The sequence below is a fragment of the Diabrotica virgifera genome, chromosome 9, assembly GCF_917563875.1.
Source record: "Diabrotica virgifera virgifera chromosome 9, PGI_DIABVI_V3a".
Taxonomy (NCBI): Eukaryota; Metazoa; Arthropoda; class Insecta; order Coleoptera; family Chrysomelidae; genus Diabrotica; species Diabrotica virgifera.
Window position 1 is genome coordinate 204,183,004 of NC_065451.1, and position 23,961 is coordinate 204,206,964.

Genomic DNA, 23,961 nt, shown 5'->3' on the forward strand with positions numbered 1-23,961 from the left:
TTGATTTTTTTTACATATTAATATATAATAATACTTTATTTGAAATAGGATAACCTAATATAAACATGCTAAAGTACATATAGTCAAAACAATACAAGTATTGATATAGTCCATAACATAATTTAAAAAGTAAAAAACTAAAACTAATTTAAAATGTCAATACCTAAAGCCACAAACATTTGATAATTTAAAATTTAAAAAGTAAAAAACTCAAACTAATTAAAATGTCAATATCGAAAGCCACAAACATTTGAATAAAATATTAATGCGATTAATGTAAGCACAATAAGTATACATATAAGGCAACACAAATACATTCAACACATCTTATTCTCTATAATATATTTTTTTAAACTGTACTTGAATGTATTAATGTTTCTACAAGTTCTTAAATCGAGAGGTAGTTCATTATATTCTTTAAACCCTTTGCAAATTAAAGAATTCATCATAAAGCTATTTTTAAACTCAACAATATGTTGATTATTTGTACCCCTTGTATTATAATCATGTACATCTCTCTGAAAAGAAACATATTTTTGAAAGTAAGATGGAGCCAACGAGTTCAATATTTTATACATAAAAACCATGGTTAGGTAATGCAAACGTTGACGAACTGACAACCATTCCAGTGATTTTAACATAATCAATATTGGCGTTATTCTACTAGCTCTTAATATGATGCGCATCCCTCTATTTTGAAGTTTTTGTAACTGACTAATTTTATTAAGACTGAATAAATATACAATCGATGCACAGTAATCAAAGTGTGGCTGTATTATTGTATCATATACAGTTACTTTAGTCTCAGTCGACAGATTTTGAGCTATTCTGGTGAAAAAATACAATTTTTTTGAATTTTTACTTATATACTCAAAATGTCCATCAAATGACAGCACGTTATCAAGCTGAAAACCATGATATTGAAAGTACTTTGATATTGAAAGCTGATATTGAAGAATACTGTACCTTTCATTTGCAATTCTCAAAATTAAAATCGGTTAATCACTACGGCGTCAGGAATTTTTTTAAATAAACATTATTATTTGGTGCTAAGAGCAGGACAGCGGATAGTTTGCTCTGATTGGGCATTCCAATGACCTTTGATAATGATTGATAAATTTTAATTTTTAGTACATTTCGATATAAATAAATAAATGTGTTTATTGCAAAATAAAAACACATACCCTGTCCTTTGAAATAACACTTTTTTGGCAAAAACTTTCTTTGTCCATATATTTTAAGTTAGAGAATAACATTTTAATATTTTTAAACATATGCGATCGTTTAAACAATATTTTACAAACAATAATCAAATTAGTTTGATTTTTGTGGAATTAAAATATTAAAATACAACAAAATACAGACACATTTGAACAAAATATAGAGTAAGAAAATAATATATTAGATAAAGATTGGAAGAAATTTTGGTGGAAATCAACTTGTGTGAAATGAACACTGCTGTCCTGTGCGTAGCACCAAACATTAATGTTTATTTAAAAAATTTCTGACGTCGTGGTAGTTAATGGATTTTATTTTGCAAATTGCAAATGAAAGGTACAATATTCTTCTATGTGCAAAAAAAAATTCAACTTGCTATCTGCTTTATTTTCAGTCCTGTAACATTTTGAAAAAATGAATTCTTTTTGCGAAACCTGGATTACAAAATTTATTTTGCAAAATCTATTGAACCGATCTTAATGAAATTTACAGCATTGTTTTATTATATCATAAAGTTTTTCTGGGTAAAATATGAAGGTCCTAAGTTTAGCATAAATGGTTGAAGAACGTAAAATGCAAATACAGTGGAACCCCGATAAGTCGGCCCCCGATAACCCGGAACTCCGGCTAACCCGGACCGATTTTTATCAGACAAACATTTCAACAATAAAAATGTATTGCTATTACAAAATCTCGTGAACCTAATTCATTCATTTGGTGACGTCAATATACGAACGAAACGATTGATGAATCCGACATTACTGAAAATATCAGGGTGCAGATGGGACCCTGTCGCGCAATTCGCAGCAAATAAAATAGTCGTATGTTTTTGGCTTCATTTTATTTCGTTTATACATACGCATTTTCAAGGTTCACGAGGTTTTGTACCAACTCTATGTAATATAATATTTGAGAGATAATGGAACCGGATTGAACTACATATAGCATAGTAAAAATGACTCATGGTACACCACATTCATTGTCGAAAACAACAGGAACCTGTATTATCCTTAATTTTTTTGAAACTGTCTGTGTTAGCATTGTTTAGAAAAGACTATTAAAATTCTTTTTTTAACAATGGTCTTAGTCATCACTGTTATTAAATAACATAACATCAGAGACGGTATTGTGTGTAGTAAAGTCGTATTATTGTTCGCTTCCGTTTTGTAATCGTTCGTAAATTTATTCAGATTTTGTGTTTGCGTGTCTTTTGTCTATAAGGGCAACAAAACGTAAAAATGTTGTAGTGACAATGGAAAAGAAACTAGAAGCATTAAGTAGAATTGATAAAGGTGAATCTTGTAGCATTATATTATGGTGTCGGTACATCTACAGTATCGGATTGGAAGAAAAATAGAACTAAAATCGAAGAATTTTTTTTTCAAAATGATAACAAAAGACAGTTTAATCGGTGCAAAGCTAATAAAGCTAAGAATGAGACTTTTGACGACGCTTTGTATGTGTGGTTTTGTGTGGAATGCGAACGTGGTTTACCAGTGTCTGTGTGACAATTATAACGGAGTTTATCTGTAAGCATACCATATTTTATTAATTTTTACCATTTTCTCCGGCTAACCCGGATTTTCGATAACCCGGATCGGCCGCGGTCCCAATTAATCCGAGTTAACGGGGTTCCACTGTACTTGTTTTTTTGTGGTTTTTTCGCAATTATTGCTATTTTGCAACAAGGGTGACAATTTTTAAAATTTGGAACCAATCCTATATTGTAGGAAATTTAATTACGCAACTTTTATATCAGTACAACCTTTCTCGGAAGTGAATACTTTGAAAGTTATAATCAAAAAACGAAGAAAATAATCGATTTTTTCCTTCATTTTTCAACCTTTTGATTATTTAAACAATGTTCCGCACATTTTTGAGTGGGAGGATAATCAATTATTACTATAGGAGTTAATTCCAAGAAATTTCTGCAAAAAAATATGAGTCACCTCTCAACGTCCATCTCAAAACAGATGCGCCCTGGACTATTATGGAATTAACAAACGAGATCAACAATACATAAAAGTCTACCATTAATAATAAAATATTAAAATGGCTTGGTTCCTATAAACTTTGAATTATTGGCGGAAAATAAACGAAAATACTGCATAATATGCTGGCAACTAAATTTTCGGAATTATCTGGTTACTGTGTATAAAATACATAATTTTGACATTAAATTATCATAAAATGTAACCTTAACAGGTACTCCTGACAAACTTCTAGCGAAAAGCTCTGATAAAATATTTATTCCAAAATGGCCAGGGGAACATTAAACTACTACTAAATTTCATCAAATTATAATTAAAAAATATTGTCAAGGTAAAAAAATATGAGGTATTTCTGAAGAATTAGATCTGGCTAAGTCTACAGTTGCGGACATACTTAAGCATTATCGTGCGAGTGCCAACATAAAGGCACGGGTTTGCGTAGACCAGGAATTATGTCTAATAAGGATCGACAATTACTAATGAGAATTTGCAAACATGTCCATCATAACACTTGACAAGCTATGACGGCACAATGGAACGCAGAAATGGGAAAAAATTATCAAGGGAGTGCTGCAGAAAATGGACACATCAATCAGGACTAGGTTTATATAAGGTAGAATTATAATTTTTTTATTGACTTTGTAATTTTTACATTACTCATAATGTGTTTGACGAAAGTAAACCTATGGTAACAGAGAAGCAGAAAAAAAATCACTTCAAATGGGCAAGATCAAAAAATTCCTAGATTGTTGATGACTGGTCTAGAGTTATCAGTGACAAATGAAAATTTGATGTTTGTGTGGGAGACTTTTGAAAACAGGTTATCAGAAGTAAAAATGAAGCATTCCATAAAGATTGCCTCAAAAGAACTGTGAAATTTACCAAAGCAACTAGAATTTGGGGGTGCATGTCATTAGCTGGTCTAGGAAGATATGAGGTGGTGAAAGGCACAATTAATGCAGCAAAGTATCAAGAAAATTTTAAACATAGATTTGTACTAAGTGCTCACGATCTCTACTTGGACTTGAATTTTATATTCCAGCAGGATGGTGTTGCATGCCATATGGCTGAAACAACTAAAAATGGTTTGCAGACAATAACATTAACACCTTGGCTGCCTTACAAGACAAATAGACTCCATATTACACTAACGAGTGGCTGCATCGACTGTGTAGTAATGCACTGTGGCAAAGGTTCACTACGAACATATACAGGGTGTAACGAAAATACAGGTCATCTTACCTTAGTACAAATGTGCATATAAAAAAAGTTACAACCCTTGGGAAGTTACAAAATGAAAATCGATTTTTTTCAATATATCGAAAACTATTAAAGATTTTTTATTCAAAAAGGACATATGGCATTCTTATGACAGTAGCATCTTAAGAAAAAATTATAGTGAAATTTGGACACCCTATAAAAATTTTATGGGGGTTTAGTTCCTTTAAACTCCCCCAAACTTTTGTGTACGTTCCAATTAAATTATTATTGTAGTACCATTACTTAAACACAGTATTTCTAAAACTTTTTTGGCTCTTAGTACTTTTTCGAAAAGTCAGTTTTTATCGAGATATTTTGAATATTTGTCAAATCCACCACATATTTGTATATGGTTAAGTACGATTTTGGAGACTTGGTAATAATATGAAAATTTATGTATGATTTACATTTTTAGGTATATTTTGAACCGTATTAAAAAAGAAGCCATATCTCGATAAAAGGTGCCTTCTCGAAAAAATACAAAGAGGCAAAAAAGTTTTAAAAACATTTTGTTTAACTAATGGTATCGCAGTAATAGTTTAATTGGAGCGTACACAAACATTTGGTGGGTTTAAAGGAACAAAACCCCCATAAAATATTTATGTAAACATATTAAAAAAGAAGCCGCAACTCGATAAAAACTGCCTTATTGAAAAAATACTAAGAGCCAAAAAAGTTTTAAAAATATAGAATTTAACTAACGGTATTACAATAATAATTTAATTGGAACGTACAGAAAAGTTTGGGGGGGTTTAAGGGAACAAAACCCCCATCAAATTTTTATGGGGAGCACAAATTTCACTATAATTTTTCGATAAGATGCTTCTGTCATAAGAATGCCACATATCCATTTTCAATAAAAAATCTCTAATAGTTTTCGATATATTCGCAAAAATCGATTTTCATTTTGTAAATTCAAAGGGCTATAACTTTTTTTCTGTGCATATTTGTACCGAGGTAAGTTAGGTTCATTCGAACTATTTTGGTCGCAAAATATGTGATTTAATTGATGACCTGTATTTTTGTTACACCCTGTATATGCCTAGTAATGAACTCAAGGAAGTTTATAAATATCTCTAAACGCAACCAAGGTGTTAAAGTCCTCTCATGGTCTTCGAACAGTGTAGACCTTAATGTAATTGAGACATTATGACACAAGATGAAACATAAACTGTGTATTGATTCCAAGAGAACTGTTGCCAATTTGACGAGAAAATTAGGTGAATATAGGATAGTTTCTACCCTGATTTGTGTCAATCCTTAATAAGAACCATGTCGGTCAGGACTGTCATGGTTGTAAAGGCACGTGGTGACGTAACCCCCATTAAAAAGGTGTAATTTCTTGAATTGTCTGAACAGCCACTTGCCATAAGATTATGCAATATTTTCGTTTTCTTCTGCCAACACTGTAATTCAAAGTTTATAGAAAAAGGCCATTTCAATACTTTATTATTAATGATAGACTTTAAAACACGTTAAGCACCATGGCACCATTAAGAACCATAGGAAGTTACCCATACTCCATGGAGGTCCCTAGAGACCACTGTGTATTGATGAAACTGCTATGACTAAATGCCTTTGCCCGGGTGGCATTTTTTCAATATTGTGTCTGGCGCTTAACGTGTTAATGTATTGTTGATCTCCTTCTTTAATTCAATCAGCAAGGTTGTGAAGATGAACGTTTTCAATAAATATTCGTTTGTCCCAACATTTAGTTGTTTGGGCTCATATATTAAAGAATACATTACAATATTTTCTTAATGTTTTATTAAAAATCTACTTACTTCTAACTCCTATCCTCCTATTTAAAGGAATAATTATAAAGGACATAGTTCACAGGCTATTAATATTTTAGGAATAATTGTTTTCATCTGACTAGAACTGCTTTGTATATCTAAAAAAACCAGTAAAATACTCGTACTACGCAATTACCTAACTATCAACTGATTAATTCGTTTTTTACTGCACCTGCACGTTGCAGTCGCAAATAATCAAAAAAGTAGATTTTTTTTCTATATTTATTTGTATGAAATTTGACATTAGCTGACATTTCAAATGTGAACAATGTCATTTGATTGCACCAATCAAGTAACAAATACTTACAACCTAACTTCACTACAGTATCTTGTGATTGGTTTACACAATAAAATGTTTAACATGTATTATTAGCTTTATAATGTAAGGTAGTGCCTACTACCCCTAACCTGCTGTAAAATTATTCTAATGGACCATCAGGACAATAATATTTTACCACGACCTGTATTTAATTTAAGTTTCTATAAAGTTTTTACGTTTACATATGACGCATCTCAGACAAAAGAAAATTAATCACAGAAAATGTAAAGTTAAAACCAGGAAATGGAAGAAAGAATTTTAAGGCCCAAACAGAAAGAATTCTAGGATTTTAGATGTGCCTATGATCAGTACAAAGAAACGCACTATACAAAACCATGGTAGAATTCGATATCCCAATACACTTAGTGAAATTAGTGAAAGCAATCCTCTCAACATTCAGTAACCCTCTCTAACTTTACTAACAGTGTAAAGTTAGAGTGCAGAAATGAGTATCGAATTTTCAAGACACAAATAGGATTTCGACGGAGAGATAACCTATCGTGCCTCATATTTAACATTTCTCTAGAGAAAGCTATTGGAAAATCTGTACACGAATACGAGTGTACAAATACTCTGTTATGTTTTTAAACCAGGAAACCTTTTAATATGCCAAATAGATAAAACAGAAAGGAATAATACCAGCTTTCAGAACTAGCAACAACTTAAGCAAATATACATTAAGAACAAATAAAAGCAGAAAGAGAAAGCAATTAGAGTGGTGTTTACAAACTGACATGTGGTGACTGTGCAAAAACTTTACATCGGTCAAACTGGCAGAACCGTTTGCAAACGGATAACAGAACAAAAAAGGGCTTTCAACAATAGAAAAACAGATTCTACATACGCAATTCACCTTCTAGATCAGTGGTTCTCAACGTTTTTAAGTCATGTACATACCTACCAGGATAAAAACCACAGAAAGGGAGTAGGTATAATAATCACAAGCAAATTATCTGCATCGGTAATACAGTTCTTCCCACTCTCAGACCGTATGCATGGCCTTACTCAAACTGAAAGCCAGTCCAGTCAATATCAACATAATTCAGGTTTATGCCTCAACATCGGACTCAACAAGATATAGAAATGTTCTACGCAGAACTTAAACAACTTCTTAGTAATGTTAAGAGACACGATGTAAACCTCATAATGGGCGACTTTAATGCCAAGATAGGGAGAGGTAGAGACGACGATTTAATAGGCCCGTACGGCCTGGGAGAGAGAAATGACCGAGGCGAACGACTATATCAATTTTGCCAAGAGGAAGATATGAAAATATCTAATACCTGGTTCAAGCTACCACCTAGACGCTTATATACATGGAAAGCCCCAGCGGACCGCCCCGAGAGTATAGTTCGAAACCAGATCGATTACATAATGGTTAACAAAAGATTTGGATCATCAATAACTAGAACTTGTACATACCCTGGCGCCGATGTCCCATCAGACCATGTCCTTCTCGTTAGCAGAAATAAAAATAAAAATCACTAATATGAGGAGACGCAAACCAAAACCAACAATAGACTATGCTAAACTTAAAGATGAGAATACCAGAAGAAAATTAAGTATGAAATTAAGCAAAGAACTAACAAAGGATACAAAAGTAGAACTAGAAAGAGAAGTTAATTTGGATAACACATACAGAGCCATAGAGGAAACAATGACGGATACAGTTAAAAAAGAATTAGGTTATAAACAAAAAATACAAAAGAAAAGTTGGATGACTGACGAAATCCTGGCAATATTCGAAGAAAGAAGAAAACATAAAAACCAAGGGAACCGAGACAAATATCGAGAACAACAACAACGTATAAGAAGAGAGATAAGAACTGCAAAAAATAAGTGGCTAAAGAAACAGTGTGAGGAAATGGAACAGTTACAAAAACAACATGATGACCACAATCTACATAAGGAACTAAAGGAGGTAGCTGGAATATACAGAAAAAATAAGTTTTCTAACTTAGAAAATGAACAAGGAAAAATGGCACAAGATGATAGAGAGAGGAAACTCGTATGGGAAAAATACATCAAAAATCTCTTTGCAAACGAGAGGCCTGAGATAGAAGTCGTTCAGGAACAAGTGAAAGATATTAACAACCTATCTGGTCCCGAGATCACAATTGAAGAAATTACTAGAGCAATAAATACCTCAAAAGACGGGAAAGCAGTTGGAACTGATCAAATTCCTGTTGAGTTACTCAGATTGTTAGATAAAGAAGGAATTACGAAACTCCAAAGATTTTTCAACAAAATCTATAAAAAAGGAAAATTCCCTGTCCAATGGCTTGTATCTACCTTTATCCCTTTGCCAAAAGAGAACAACGCAACAAAGTGTCAAGACCACCGACTGATAAGTCTGATGAGCCATTCTTTAAAAGTATTCCTCAAAGTTCTTCACTACAGAATCTCCACAAAATGCGATAAGGTTATTGGTTGCTCACAATTTGGATTTCGAAAAGGCCTGGGTACCAGGGAAGCACTAGTTGCAATCCAAGTGCTAGCTCAGAACTGCTACGATCAAAAGAAAGATGTAATGATGTACTTTATAGATTATGAAAAAGCGTTCGAGCGAGTACAACATCATAAACTCGTACATATACTAAAACAACTCGACATAGATCAAAAAGACATTCGTTGCATACAAGCTCTTTACTGGAATCAAACAGCTGTCGTCAAGGTGGATAATGAAACAACGCAAGCTCAAAAAATTCTCAGAGGTGTAAGACAGGGATGCATTCTCTCCCCACTACTGTTCAATTTATATTCAGAAAGTATCTTCCAGGAAGCTCTTGAGGAATGCGAAAGCGGCATCAAAGTAAATGGTACCTGGGTCAATATACGATATGCGGATGACTCGGTCTTAATAGCAGACAATATAGAAGACCTCCAAAACCTTCTTAATAAAATTGGAGAGCATAGCGAGAACATGGGACTTAGCATCAACATAAAAAAAACGAAGTTCCTTATAATCAGCCGTCAATTATGTCAACATCAAAATGCAAGACTAGCATATAACAACCAAGATGTAGAGCTCATAAGAAAGTTTAAGTACCTGGCAACCTGGCTATGTGAAGACTGGATGTCGGATATGGAAATTAAATGTCGGATAGAAAAGACCAGAAGCGCATTCATAAAATTTAGAAACGTCTTTACGAGCTCTGACTTTGACCTGAACCTAAGACTAAGATTCACGAAATGCTATATATGGTCGGTGCTCCTATATGGCATGGAGGGATGGACTTTAAAAATAAACACAATGAATAAGTTAGAGGCATTTGAGATGTAGATTTATCGACGAATCCTTAAAGTTCCCTGGACCGTACGAATAACAAATGAAGAAATCCTGAGAAGAATTGGTACAGAACGACAACTGCTATACACAATTAAACAAAGAAAAACGGCATACCTGGGGCACCTAATTAGAAACGAAAGATACTTTCTGCAAACCTTAATTGAAGGAAAGATTGAAGAAAGAAGGGGAGTGGGCAGGAAGAAAATGTCATGGCTCCGTAATGTCATACAATGGACAGGACTAAAAACATAGGAGACCTAAGACCTAATACATACTGCAAGGGATAGAGAAAAATGGTCAAACGTGATCGCAAACATCCATTAGTGGATTGTATAAGAAGAAGAAGAAGAAGAAGAAGAAAAAAAAGAAGAAGAAGAAGAAGAAGAAGAAGAAGAAGAAGAAGAAGAAGAAGAAGAAGAAGAAGAAGAAGACATACCTACCACGAAAATATTTTAATTATATTTGGTACCGTATCTCACTGAAATACCTATCGAGCCAGGTAATCTAATTAAATACAAATATGCTAGATTTTGGCTGTTTTTGTGTACCACCTCAAATAATGATAGGTATGTACCACCAGTGGTATATGTAGTACCACAGGTTGAGAACCTTTGTTCTAGAATTCTAGATCATAATCATTCTTTTAATGAACAGTTTAAAATTCTTCATATTCGAAATAAAGGCATTTCAATAAATTGAAACATATACAGATATAATTCTGAATGACCAACTTGAGACAAACAGCTCCCCACTCTTCAACCTATTCAGTTAGACACTTTAAACTGCAGAGACATTGTAAAATAACTCACTTGAAAAAGGCACTATGCCGAAACAGCTGTAGTGACAATTAGATTTTGTGGAAGTACCTACTGAAAGCGAAAGTTTCCAGTGCTTTATTGTTAGATAAAATGAACTTCCATCAAGTAACGGTCGAATCCATTAATTATTAGAATAAACGTAGTTTCAATTAAAATTGTGTGTATTTCCTATTAAAAATTACAGATAACAGAAATCTAAAATTAAATTATGTTCAGATCAAAATCCACATTTTAATGAAAACCAACCGGAGTATAGGTTGACTATACACTGTCAGCGATTAATGGCAGCCAACAGTTATCACCCAAAAAACGTAAACAATTTCGACCAACCAAACCTCACCGTTTGTGACATAGGGCATATCAAAACACAAAAACCTACTAACATCCTGAAGTTTGGAACAGCGTTGCCAGAGTTGTACCAATTTGATACAATTAACAACCAAACTTTTGATACTAGTCTCCTAAAGTAAAAACCTAAAATTTTGTGATATAAGAAATTTGCTTCAAATAACATTAAACGACGTTTTTTTAAGTTTTAGTATAAAATATGTTGGTTTAGTACATTTTGTGTCACTATTCCAGTCATTCCGGTGCATTTACAAAAATTTATCTGGCCTCTGGCAACACTGGTTTGGAAACACTTGGAAATAATGACAGTGACAGCAACATTTAGTGCAAAAATCAGAATTGTTTTTAATTAAAATGATAATATAAAATTTTTCATGTGTTTGTGTTGTGTTTTTATAAAGTATGTCTACCAGATCACAGCTCACTAAAGATCTAAATGGTAAGTGGAGATTTTCTCTGATATTTTCAACAATTTTTTTGTAGTTTGGTGCTCGAAGGGGAGTGTCATACTGACAATAATTTCGCGAATTGTTTACTATTGTTTACATAAAATTAGAATGTTGTATAAATATCATTCTATATTTATCAAGGATTACGCTTATTCAATTAGTTGTGTATCTATGACTCATTCTCCTAATTAATTCTTGAAGGCTACTATGATTTATGGCAAATAGATTATTCTCGGAATTAATTAGTTAATAAATTTTTATGATCTCTGATACAATGACCCATTGACCTCTTATTTAACATCTTGTCACCGCATAAGGACTGTAAAAGGCTCATTAACATAGTTAATTATTATTGAATGCAAAAGAAATAATATTATGTATTCAAAACAATTATATTATGTATCTTTGCATAGTGTTTCTTATTTGAATATGATACACTTTTAGATGTATTTCTATGATAAATTACAAAGTAAAAGACAAAATTATGTGATTCTCGTCACAAATATAAAGTTTTTATGAATTTAGCTGTATTATCCAGTAGTAATATACAATTTCACTAATTTTGAAACGAAAAAATGTATATCCCGCTTTATTATTGTTCTAATAACTTTCAACATATTTTATTTAGTGTTTATTTTCATTTTCAGAAAGTATTAAGTCTTCAGTTGGCAACAAAGTAAAAATTCTATTTAAAAATGTGGTCCGACTGGAAACCAAAGGTGACAAGACTGAAAATAGAGTTTTGGTAAGTTTATCATATTCCAAATATAATTTTTTTATTATTTATGTGACTAATCAATAATTAACCACATTTGAATTATCCACCAAAACCTAGGGAATTTAGTTTTGTATTATTTACATGTCACTGTCAACAAGTGCAGCTAACTTCAGGTTGGTGTGGTTTTGTCAACAAATAGGTTGATCTATTTTTGTGTTCTTTAATAATAATTGAGAAATAATTCGATAAAATGGGTAAAAAGGCAGAAGTAGGTACTCCCAAGTACCTGGCAAATAAAATGAAAGCCAAAGGTCTGCAAAAGCTTCGATGGTATTGTCAAATGTGTCAGAAACAGTGCAGAGATGAAAATGGTTTCAAGTGCCATACAACCTCTGAATCTCACCAAAGACAACTACTGTTGTTTGCAGACAACTCCAAAAAGTATATAGATGACTTCTCATTTGATTTCGCGAAGGGATATATGGAGATCCTTCGAAGACAATTTGGTACAAAAAGAGTCAATGCTAACAGAGTCTATCAAGAATACATACATGACAGGGATCATGTCCACATGAATGGTACTAGATGGGTGACACTTACTGGATTTGTTAAATGGTTAGGTAAAACTGGACAAGCTGTTGTTGACGAAACAGAGAAAGGTTGGTACATCACTTACATAGATAGAAGTCCCGAGACGGTAGAAAAGGCAGAATCGAAAAAGAAAAAAGAGAAAATGGATAAGAACGATGAAGAGAAGCAAATAGAGTTTGTAGAGAAGCAGGCTAGATTAGCACAAGAGAAGGCAGGGCCATCAGTGGAACCAATCTATACAGAATTAGTGAGGGAAAATGAAGAAGAGGTTCTTAAATTAGATATTAAATTAAAAAACGATAGATTAGTAGCACCTGTTGTACAAAATGTGTTTAAAGCTCCAAGTTCCATTCCTTCGGATACAAAAAAGAGGAAACTTGAAGAGAAAAAGAAGTCAGCTTTAGACGAACTTAGGGAATCTGAAGAAAATAAGAAGGAGAAGAGAAACAGAAAAGACTACTGGATAACGGAAGATATTATAGTGAAAATAATTACTAGAAATTTGGGTGACGAATATTATAAAGAAAAGGGTGTAGTGAGACAAGTGATTGACAAGTATGTAGCTATAGTGAAACTTATTGATAGTGGAAAAAAAATTAAAATAGACCAGGAACATTTGGAAACTGTAATACCAGCTTTAGGAAAACTGGTTAAAGTTGTTAATGGTGCTTATAGGGGTGAAACCGCTATTTTGTTAAATGTTGATGAGAAAAACTTTTGTGTAGACATTGAAATACACAATGGGGTATTAAAAGGGAGGAAAGTTAGTGGAGTTCAATATGAGGATATATGTAAACTAAATGATCAATAATTTTTTTGCTAATGATGAACTCATAGTGGCATAATTCGGCTGCCCCAAGTAGAAACACTACATATCCATTTTTTTCAAAATCACTTTTATTGCATTTTTGGATTTAGGGCGTTGTTATCTACCAATTACCAAGGAAGAAAAAAATAAAAAATTAGTAGAACTACAATTTAACATTGCTATGAAACACATTATATCACATTCCATCTTCCCTTCACCAATTTAAAACACATTATATCCATACCCCCAAGTATAAACACTATAAATACGGGATATACAGTGTTTTTATTTGGTTTTTGGGATTTACAGTGATTTACCCTGGGAATCGCATGGTTTACATTTTACATTCGCCAAGACCATTGATATTACCCAGGCAATTTTTAGTTGTTTGTTAGTTATTGATGGTTATTGTGATAAGTGCAGTAGAAATTTGTTGTGTAGGTATAAAATATTTAAGTTTACCTATTGTATTAATTATTTAAAATATATTTTTAAAATTAAACTGGGTGTTACCAATTAATTATCAAATATGAATAAAAATCGAATAATATTTTGACCTGCTGAATTCGAATTTATAACTTTCTTTTGAGCCGGAAGTGACGAGAATTTTATAAACAATTTAATTGTTTAAGTAATTATAATTCGTAAAGTAACAAATATAAAGTCTTTACGAAATTAATTTGGTTCTTAAAAAAATCTACAAAATAATGTTTGGTAAACCTTGACCAATAATTAGAAACACAGATGCTGCAGAAACATTGCAAAATTACAGAATTTAGTCGATTTTTCACTTGTAAGTCGGCTGAATTTTGAGTAAGATAACTTTATAATAGCCCAAATTAATAAAAAAAAAACTACAAGCTGTAAAACTAAACCTTAATATAAATATTAAATAGGTATACAAAGTTATAAGAATAAAGGAAAATTTTTTATTAAAAACTGCATAATATAAGTTGTTTATATAGAGAATTTAATATAATTTGTATAAATATGTACCTATACAAAAATAATAGAGAAACTTATTTCTTTGATGCCTGAAAACAGATGATCTTTTTGGCGTAATTGGTCAGTCTCAGAGACACTAGTGGACAAGCTTTTCCATAACCCTGGATGACAGCAATTACATGACCCAGACACTGACCATTTAATTGTTGCATTTTGTTATATATTTGTTAAAGGAACTTGAATAAAGTATCATTTGTGGTACTTAATATCTTTAAAAAGTGGGAAATTTTATACTATATTTTCAGATTTCCTAAATAAAAACACTGTATGTGTTCAAAACCTAGTCAGGAAATAAAATTCAGAGATAAAAATATTTACTAAAAAACAGGAGTATTTTTTATTAAATTAATGTGTGCTCACTTTTATTTAAAAGAAAATAGTAATTTGAAAAGTTGAGTCCTTTACGTTTTCTACTCTGGTGAACATTTTTCGAATTGGCGCTTACAGTGTTTCTACTTGGGACAGCCGTTATGAAATTTCCAATGTATAATGGAATGAAATGACATCTAATGATGAAATTGTTAAAGGTGGCAATAAGTTCACATATTGAAAAGAATTTGGTCTTCATTGAAAACATTTAAAATATCTTATGCCTAACATGTGTTACTGTTATCCTTTGTGTTTATTACTGGCACCTATTTTGGTATTTTTGTTTGTATTTCTGACATTCTTTAATTATTTTGAGAAGGCCTCAAGCTTTCTGCACCATTCTGTTCTGTCCCTTACAGCAATCTTCTCAACATCCTGTGGTTTCATGTTGATCCACCTCAGCTTTGGTCTGCCCTGTCTACTTATTCCCACTGGCTGCACTGTTAAAATTTTTTTTATTATGTTCCTTTCTTAGTCCTGGGCTACATGTCCTGCCTAATGCAGATGGTTTCACTTATAGTGGTAATATATTTTCCATCAAACTTATGCTTGTAGATATTCTGTAGTTCAAAGTTATGTCTATGCCTCTGTATTCTGTTTTCACAGACCACTCCAAATATAGTATTGTTCTCTCAAAAGTCAATAGAGAGGATTCACCTGTTTTGGTTAGGGTTCCTGCCTCTGATCCATATCTGAGAACTGAAATTATTAGTATTCTATACAGTCTTGTACTAGTTTTTTAAGACCGACAGTTTTTTTGTTAGCTAAGTACTTTGATAGACCATCATAACATCTATTTGCAATTTATGATGAGCTTTTTATTACCCCTGATAAGTTATTATTGGGGTTAACCAATGTCCATAGATATATGAATTCTTTGACTGCTTTATTTTGGTTATTGACAATTAGATCTGGGTTAAGGGGCTAGGGGCAAAATTTTGGTCTATTGCTATTTAAATGCATTCATTTTTTTCAAATCCTAAAAAACTAATTTAGTTAAAACTAATTAAATAAAAGTATTTTTTGAAAAATTTAAACAGAATTAAAGATTACATTATTACTGAGGGCCGAAAGTCCCTGAAAACTTCTACTATGTTTATGTTAATAAGTTACAGGGGTGAAAAAAAGAGAAAATTTAGTGTGATTTTTAATTTTAAATATTTCATTCAAAAGAAACTTTTAGTTTATTCTAAGGGACTTTCGGCACTCAGTAATAATGTAATCTTTCATTCTGCATTTAAATTTTTCAAAAATACATACTAGTTTTCTCAGGATGCAAAAAAAATGAATGCATTTAAATAGCATTGGATCAAGATGCGCCTACCCCCTTAACATACAGTCATTTGTACATACAGTTGTAATATTTTTGAAGAAACTTGTATATAATTTAGATTTTTATAAGAGTAATTTTTAAGTTTGTAAATAAATTTATATATTTATTTAGTTTGATTCTTTCATTATTATTTTATATTTCAGCCTCTAGTATATAATTCACTTTATAAAATTTGAGGAGAAAACCATAGACCACAGACAGGTTCACTGTTTACAGACCACATATGGTCTGTGTACCTTTTGTGGAAAAATTTGATGGTTTTGATGAAGTAAAAAGATACTTATTTGGTAACAATTTGGATTATAATTGCATTAAGTCACAGTGCAAGTCCTTATCTACTCTCATTATGGTTAGATTAGATAAGAGGGAAATTCCAAGGAGGAATGATCATGCATTAAAGATAATGTTAGTACAGAATAATGAAAGGAATTCTAACAAAAAATACGACAAATCAAACAAATGTTCCCCTTACTAGAATGCTTGGGCCTATTAATTCATTGGGCGTTCCAATTAATTCATTATTGTGGTACCATTAGTTAAACACAACGTTTCTAAAAAAATTTTTGCCTCTTGGTATTTTTTAGATAAGCCAGTTTTTATCGGGATGCGGCTTCTTTTTTAATATGTTTACATAAAAAATTTATGGGGGTTTTGTTCCTTTAAACCCTCCAAATGTTTGTGTATGTTCCAATTAAACTATCATTGTGGTACCATTAGGTAAACACAGTGTTTTTAAAACTTTTTTGCCTCTTAGTCTTTTTTTGATAAGTCACCTTTTATCGAGATGTGGCTTCTTTTTCAAAATATACCTAATAATGTAAATTATAAATAAATTTTCAGATTATTAACAGCTCTCTATAATCGTACTTAACCATATACAAATATGTGGTGGATTCGACAAATATTCAAAATATCTCGATAAACACTGGCTTATTGAAAAAGTACTAAGAGGCAAAAAAGTTTTAAAAATATTGTGTTTACCTAATAGTGAAATAATAATAATTTAATTAGAACATACACAAAAGTTTGGGGGTTTAAGGGAACAAAACTCCCATAAAATTTTTGTGGGGTGCACAAATTTCACTTTAATTTCTTTTTAAGATGTTGCTACTATAAGAATGCCACATGTCCATTTTCAATAAAAAATCTCTAAGAGTTTTCGATATATGAAAAAAATCCATTTTCAGTTTGTAACTTCAAAGGGCTGTAACTTTTTTTGTGTGCACTATTGTATATAGGTAAGTGCGGTTCAATCAACCTATTTTTGACCCCAGAATCTGTGGTATAATTTATGACCAATCTTTTCGGGACACCCTGTATATCTTTACAGAACTGCTCGAATAGTAGCAAATTTGGAACTTTTACAAAATTAATTCTTCAGTGTGTCTTAACACTTAAGCTGTGGAAAGTTATTTCAGAACTATCCCCCTGTGTAGCATGAAATTTTTGATAGCATATTCAATGTGCATGTGCAGATAATGCCAGATGGCGCTGTCTGAGAGATAAGAAAGAAGCCATATGGCAGGTTCTCCAACGAAAGTGTCAATGGTTGTGGAATATTTCTAAAAACTCTGTGAATAACTTTTAAAAGAATAATGAGTCATCAGAAATATTACACAGCACTACAATTGTTGGTACAATACTACAGCACTACAATATTTAATATTTTGTAGGTATTTTCACCATGCAGGATACTTCTACTTACAGCAAAAGTGCCAACCAAGGTAAGCTTTTCTATTAATCTATTAAAAATAATAAAATTTAGATTGTCAATTTTAAGAAAACAAAATTCATCCGAAGGAGAAACAGTTCCAACAAGTCTAATAATTTTCTAACTTTTATCATTTTAAAAAAATTACAATTTTTTTTTGTAAAGTCATACAGCTTCTTTTAGTCATATTCTACTTTTATTATGCCATTTTTTCAAGTTCTAGTCCATTTCGTAATGCAGCACTCTGCAAACCTCTCATTTTGTCCTCTGTACACTTTATGTCTTCAGAAAAGATATATTCTGGTCTCGTCAGAACAAAATAGACTTGCACTGCTTCAATGTCCAATGTAGCAATGAACTTGTGAACAATTCAGGTGTGATTGATGCTGCGCTGAAGTTATTAGCATATGTATCTTTGCCATCTATGGAGGGATGTCAGATATATACGTATTGAAGAGGATTGGGGTAATCACTGATCCTTGAGGAAGCCCATTTTTGCAATTTCCATACTCTGACCTTACTGCCTCACAGAGCTATCGCAGAGCACATTGTTTAGTAGGGTATCAACTCTGTCATACAGTATAGTATTGAGAAATTCAAAGATAAGTCCATATGGTGTCGTAAGCAGCAGTTAGTGGAACACTATAAAGAATTACTTACTATCGAAGTAGAAGATCCAAATCAACCACCCCCAGGAGCAAGCAACAATACACCATTAGAACCTCCATCAATTCAAGAAGTAAGGGATGCAATAAAACACCTGAAAAATAATAAATCTCCAGGAAGTGATGGTATACCGTCGGAACTTATTAAATATGGAGGTGCTACTCTGGCTAATCAAATATATAAAATAATAATGAGAGTCTGGAATGAGGAACAAATCCCGGAAGAGTGGTGTATTGGAATCGTTTGCCCGTTACACAAAAAGGGTGATCAATTGGAATTTAGAAACTATAGGGGAATAACCCTCCTTAATACAGCCTACAAAATATTTTCGAGTATCTTATATAGTCGCCTAAGTGCACATTCAGAGGAGCTTCTTGGAGAATATCGAAGTGGTTTTAGGTCTGGTCGATCAACAATAGACCAGATCTTTGTTCTAAGACAAATACTGGAAAAAACCAATGAATTCAATATCGACACATACCATCTTTTCGTAGATTTTAAATCGGCGTATGATAGTGTTCTAAGAAATAAATTGTATGAAGCCATGGATGAATTCCACATCCCTGATAAACTGATAAGATTGGTTAAGGCTACAATGCGTAAAGTTGTTTGCAAAGTCGAAATACAGGGCGAACAATCACAGGCGTTTGAAACGCATGTTGGGTTGCGACAGGGAGATGCGCTGGCGTGTCTCCTCTTCAACATAGCGCTGGAAAAGGCGGTCAGCGATACCCGAATAGACAACAGAGGAAATATTTTTAATAAATCATCCCAAATTTTGGCATATGCAGATGACGTGGACCTAGTTGCCCGCACATCACTAGAAGAAATGTATACCACCTTCTCAAATGCCTCAAAAAATATGGGCCTGCAAGTAAACGAGGAGAAAACCAAGATGATGGCATCAACACCCAACAATAGAGCCAGAAACATCGGTCACCAATTCACGGTTGATAACTCTAACTTTGAAGTGGTGGACAAATTCACATACTTAGGCTCCCTGATCACCAAGGAGAACGTCATGACGGAAGAAATCAAGCGAAGGATAATCCTAGCAAATAAATGCTATTTTGGACTGAGTAGACTTATGAGAAGCAGAAACTTAAGCCTAAAAACAAAAATAACCATATACAAAACCCTTATACAACCAGTGTTGACATATGGATCAGAGGCATGGACCATTTCCAAGGCAGATGAAAACCTTCTGCTTATATTTGAACGAAGGATTCTGAGAGGAATATTCGGTGGTATCTGTGAAAATGGTGTCTGGGAGGAGGAGGTACAACTACGAGGTATACCACAGATATAAACAAAAATTTGGTAGTAAAGACGTAGTATCTCTTATAAGAATAGGAAGACTAAGATGGGCAGGACATCTAGCAAGATCACAGCAGAACAACCCTCCTAGAAGAATCCTTATGTCACAACCTGTGGGAAGTAGAAATAGGGGTAGGCCAAAACTGAGATAGAAGGATGGTGTGGATGAGGATGGGAGAAAAATAGGCGCAGCAAACTGGCAACGGTTGGCAATGGATAGGACTGACTGGCGTAATAGACTTGGGAAGGTCGAGGCTCTTTCATAGGGCTGTAGCACCATTGATGATGAACTCATACTTATATACGTTTCTTGTGTTTTTAGTTGCTACACTCTCATACACACCATATATTCTGGATCATTTTATGCTCATGATAAAAAAACATCTATTACACTTTTTCAAGTTTTATTTTAATTTTGACATAATTTCTAAAAATAAATACATTCAAAAATAAGGAAGTGGACCGATTTCTATGAACGTAATTGTATTTTTAATTATTTCGTAGCTGTAATTAACGTTTTTTTAGATCGACTCTCACTTTCATTACTTGGAGATCCAAGCCTTGGAAAGCAAAAGAGGAAATCAGCTAAGCTTGACAGTCAATGACAAAGTATACTCCTTTTTGGTTGGGGAAGATTCGAAATGTAGCACGGAAGTTGACAATATGATAGGAGCCCTCAACAATGCCATTAGAAATATTTTTCCTACTGTACCGTTACAACATATTATTAGGAAGGTAAGAATTGTTATTTTTATCTTCTTCTAAGACCCGGCAACGCTACTCTTAGATAAACGTACCTTCGAAACAAATTGTTTTGGTGGCCCGGCCTACTAATATAACTATATCGTTTTAAATATGTTTCTCCCTTGTCCTACCGTTAAAAGCGCATACTTACCAGAAATTATTTCCGATACTGTATAAATAACTACCCATTGTCAGTAATTCCTACGTATTTATTTCTTTCAGATTGAAGTGATTCCCAATACGAGGCTTCAACAACTACGGGATCTAGAAGCTATAGCCAGCAGCAGAAGAGAAGTGGGTCCATGCGGCGGATTCTCGAACCAATACGCTTGCATGTGTGACTTTCACGGAATGACGTATAGAGAAGAAGTGGCGTGGGATATTGATAATATTTACGTCTCATTGAATACTCGTGAGCTTAGCCTTAAGGACTTCGAATACCTCGATCAAAAGTAAGTGTAATGCTCATTTCCAACTACTAGCTATGCAACCCCAGTCCAGAACTTGAGCCACTGGATTCCTTCTTTTTAGCGAAAAGATTGGAAGCTTGACATTCATTCAGAGGCCTTCATAGTTGCCATCTGTTACTTAGACAAACTTGCACTCACTATTGATTCATTATTATGATTTACTTTATCAATGTCGCTAAAATGGATTCTTTTAAAACTTGCCCAGTATCAGAAAATTCCATCTTTTCTTCCAGTTAGACATTCTTCTTCTTCTTTTTGTATAGACATGACTGTCTGTTTTTCAATGCGCCTCCAGTAAGTTGTCGTTCCATCATTTTTGTGTTCTCCTCACTGATCGTTTTCCCATTGGAGCATCGTCTTTACTCACGGTTATTAGACTTTATTACGGTTGTCTTGTCCGACGGTGGTGGGGAGACTTATATTTTTGACTTTACGTCACAAGAGTTTACATTCCCATATTTTTAAATTATTTTCGATCATTGAATGTGTGTTATTGTGTATATATGTGTATTATTTGTGTTATTATGAAATAATAAGACAAATAGACATAAAGACATTTTATCTAATACCGGGTGGTGAATCGTAAAAAGGGCCATAGGAAACTCAATGTAAAATTCTGAATTGTTGAATTCCTGCTTCCCTAATTATTCTACATCAAAAGTCATGAGAAAATACTTGTAGAGAATTAAAATCTGTATTCAAATCAAAAGTTAAAATTGTTCTACGATTTAAATGCATTCCAAAATTTTGAAAAATATGATACATTTGCCACAATGGGTATGCGTGTAAAAGTAAGGCCACACGTTACTATTTAACTGACAGTGCTCACACCATTGACTGAATAAAAAAATCTTTATTATTAATCCTTTCTCCGCAACTGATGGTATCTTATCAACTGTATTGTTTTTAAACAATAGATGATAAAATAAAAATATTGACAGTTCAAAAATGTGAACATTATTGCATTGTGTGTGGCCTAAGTTTGGGCTGAAAACTAAAATGTATTACATTTTTACAAAATTTTGGAATATGTTTAATTACGTAGACCAATTTTAACAGTTATTTCCAATACAGATTTCAATCCTCTTCAAATAGTTTCTAATGTCTTTTGATGTAAAATAATTATTAGGGAAGCTGGAATTCAACAGTTCAGAATTTTACATTGAGTTAATGCAAAACCTTGACGCATGTCAAAATTCCCAATGTGTTTTAATTGTATTCATTTTTTTCGAATCCTGAGAAAACTAATAAATATTTTTGAAAAATTTAAACTCAGAATGAAAGACTACATTATTTCCGAGGGCTGAAAGTCCCTGAAAACTTCTATAATGTTTATTTTAATAAGTTACAGGGCTGAAAATAAAAGAGAAGTGTGATATTTAATTTCAAATATTTCGTTCAATAGAATCTGCTTGTTTATTCTAAGGGGCTTTCCGCCCTCGGTAATAATGTAATCTTGCATCCTGCGTTTAAATTTTTCTAAAATAATTGGTTTCCTCAGGATTCGAAAAAAATCATATTACGATTCAAATGACAGTAAACTCTCGTGACGTAATCTCACCCTTAATGTTCATTGGTTAGTCGATTTAGGCTACCGTAGTAATGTCTAAGAACCGTGGTCTTTACTACACTATTTGTTGTCATTCGGTTTATGTGGTCATTCCATTCTACTCTTCTGTTTTTTCCCCAGTTATTAATGTTCTCCACCTTGCATTTCAGCCGTATATTGTCCTTTTCATGATTATTTTTCAGTGCGTAACAAATGATAGGAAAAAGGGTAAGTCCGTGATAATACACATTTATGACATTTATTCTAACATGACATTTTAGTTAAATCTGACAGTTGTCACATTTTATTTTCAATTTGGAATAAAAACAAATCAAATGTGTTTCTTGCATTTATAAAATGGCATTTTCTTTGATTTGTATAGTCTTATAAATTATACAGATTATATTTGTAATATTATTATCTAATTAAAAAAAATATTTTTTTATTATGGCGCCATCTATCGACAACTAGAATAACTAGAAGAAATGTTATAAAAATGTCACCGACGAAATGTAATCACCGACGTGCCTTTTTTTCTGTCACATACAATTTAATGCGTTAGAAAGAAATCGAAAAACTGTGACGCACTGAAAGATGATCATGAGAAATACTGTATCTATACTTCCTGCTCCATCCCAGTGTCTTACCATCGATTTTATATTACCAGGATTTTCATCTCTGCTGTTTCTAGCATTCTTTTTCTTCTCTCTGTATCAGTATTTTTTAATTCTTCTCTCTGTATATCATTATTTGTAAATTCTGCCTTTCATTTCTTTCCTAATAATTTTATTTCTCCATTCTTCATTCAGGCAACCAGCAACTTTGTTTGCTCTATAGGGCTTTTCATTCACAGTCATTTGTTTCGAGCTTCTGTTATGTGGCACACAATATTAATATATCTACTTCATACGTTATTGGTATATACCAATGATAGAAACCAAAGACGTATGACGTAGATATATTAATATTATGTGACACATGACAGAAGCTCCAAACAAATCACAGTCGATGAAAAGCCCTATTCACTTGATCTTTCACTTCTGTTTCGAGCTTTCCGTAGCTAGATAGTGTGATGATGCCTAGATTTAAATTCCATCACCAACCTGTTCTATAATCTGATCCTCCAGCTCTAATTTACATCTTAGTAGATTTGCTATTATAACCATTCATTTTGTCTTTTTTTTGGGGAAAT

The 23,961-nt window shown here is 32.7% G+C and overlaps 3 protein-coding genes across 5 annotated transcripts in view; 2 read left to right on the plus strand and 1 right to left on the minus strand.

The window, feature by feature from the left end:
* Positions 1 to 6,523, minus strand: part of LOC114329793 (ubiquinone biosynthesis protein COQ9, mitochondrial) — a 36,161-nt gene extending 29,638 nt beyond the window's left edge. The window contains exon 1 of the mRNA XM_028279010.2: positions 6,254 to 6,523. Coding sequence (XP_028134811.1) covers positions 6,254 to 6,299 — 46 coding nt within the window. The 5' untranslated portion in view covers positions 6,300 to 6,523. The remainder of the gene's footprint in view (positions 1 to 6,253) is intronic.
* A 4,715-nt stretch (positions 6,524 to 11,238) lies between these two features.
* Positions 11,239 to 23,961, plus strand: part of LOC114329788 (F-actin-uncapping protein LRRC16A) — a 74,566-nt gene continuing 61,843 nt past the window's right edge. For 2 of the 3 annotated variants that reach the window (XM_028279006.2, XM_028279005.2), the window contains exons 1-5: positions 11,246 to 11,478; positions 12,136 to 12,233; positions 17,986 to 18,036; positions 20,532 to 20,741; positions 20,973 to 21,202. In XM_028279006.2, coding sequence (XP_028134807.1) covers positions 11,442 to 11,478; positions 12,136 to 12,233; positions 17,986 to 18,036; positions 20,532 to 20,741; positions 20,973 to 21,202 — 626 coding nt within the window. In that variant the 5' untranslated portion in view covers positions 11,246 to 11,441. Of the gene's footprint in view, positions 11,479 to 12,135; positions 12,234 to 17,985; positions 18,037 to 20,531; positions 20,742 to 20,972; positions 21,203 to 23,961 lie in introns of all 3 variants that reach the window. The other variant, XM_028279003.2, reaches the window with a different exon arrangement.
* Positions 12,359 to 16,422, plus strand: LOC114329789 (DNA/RNA-binding protein KIN17). Its single transcript, XM_050662473.1, has one exon. It carries the CDS (start codon positions 12,457 to 12,459, stop codon positions 13,606 to 13,608), a length of 1,152 nt encoding a protein of 383 aa, XP_050518430.1. The 5' UTR covers positions 12,359 to 12,456; the 3' UTR covers positions 13,609 to 16,422.

Bases quoted from the DNA above. Each gene is read 5' to 3' on its own strand.
- LOC114329789 (XM_050662473.1), top strand. From the start codon at position 12,457: ATGGGTAAAAAGGCAGAAGTAGGTACTCCCAAGTACCTGGCAAATAAA.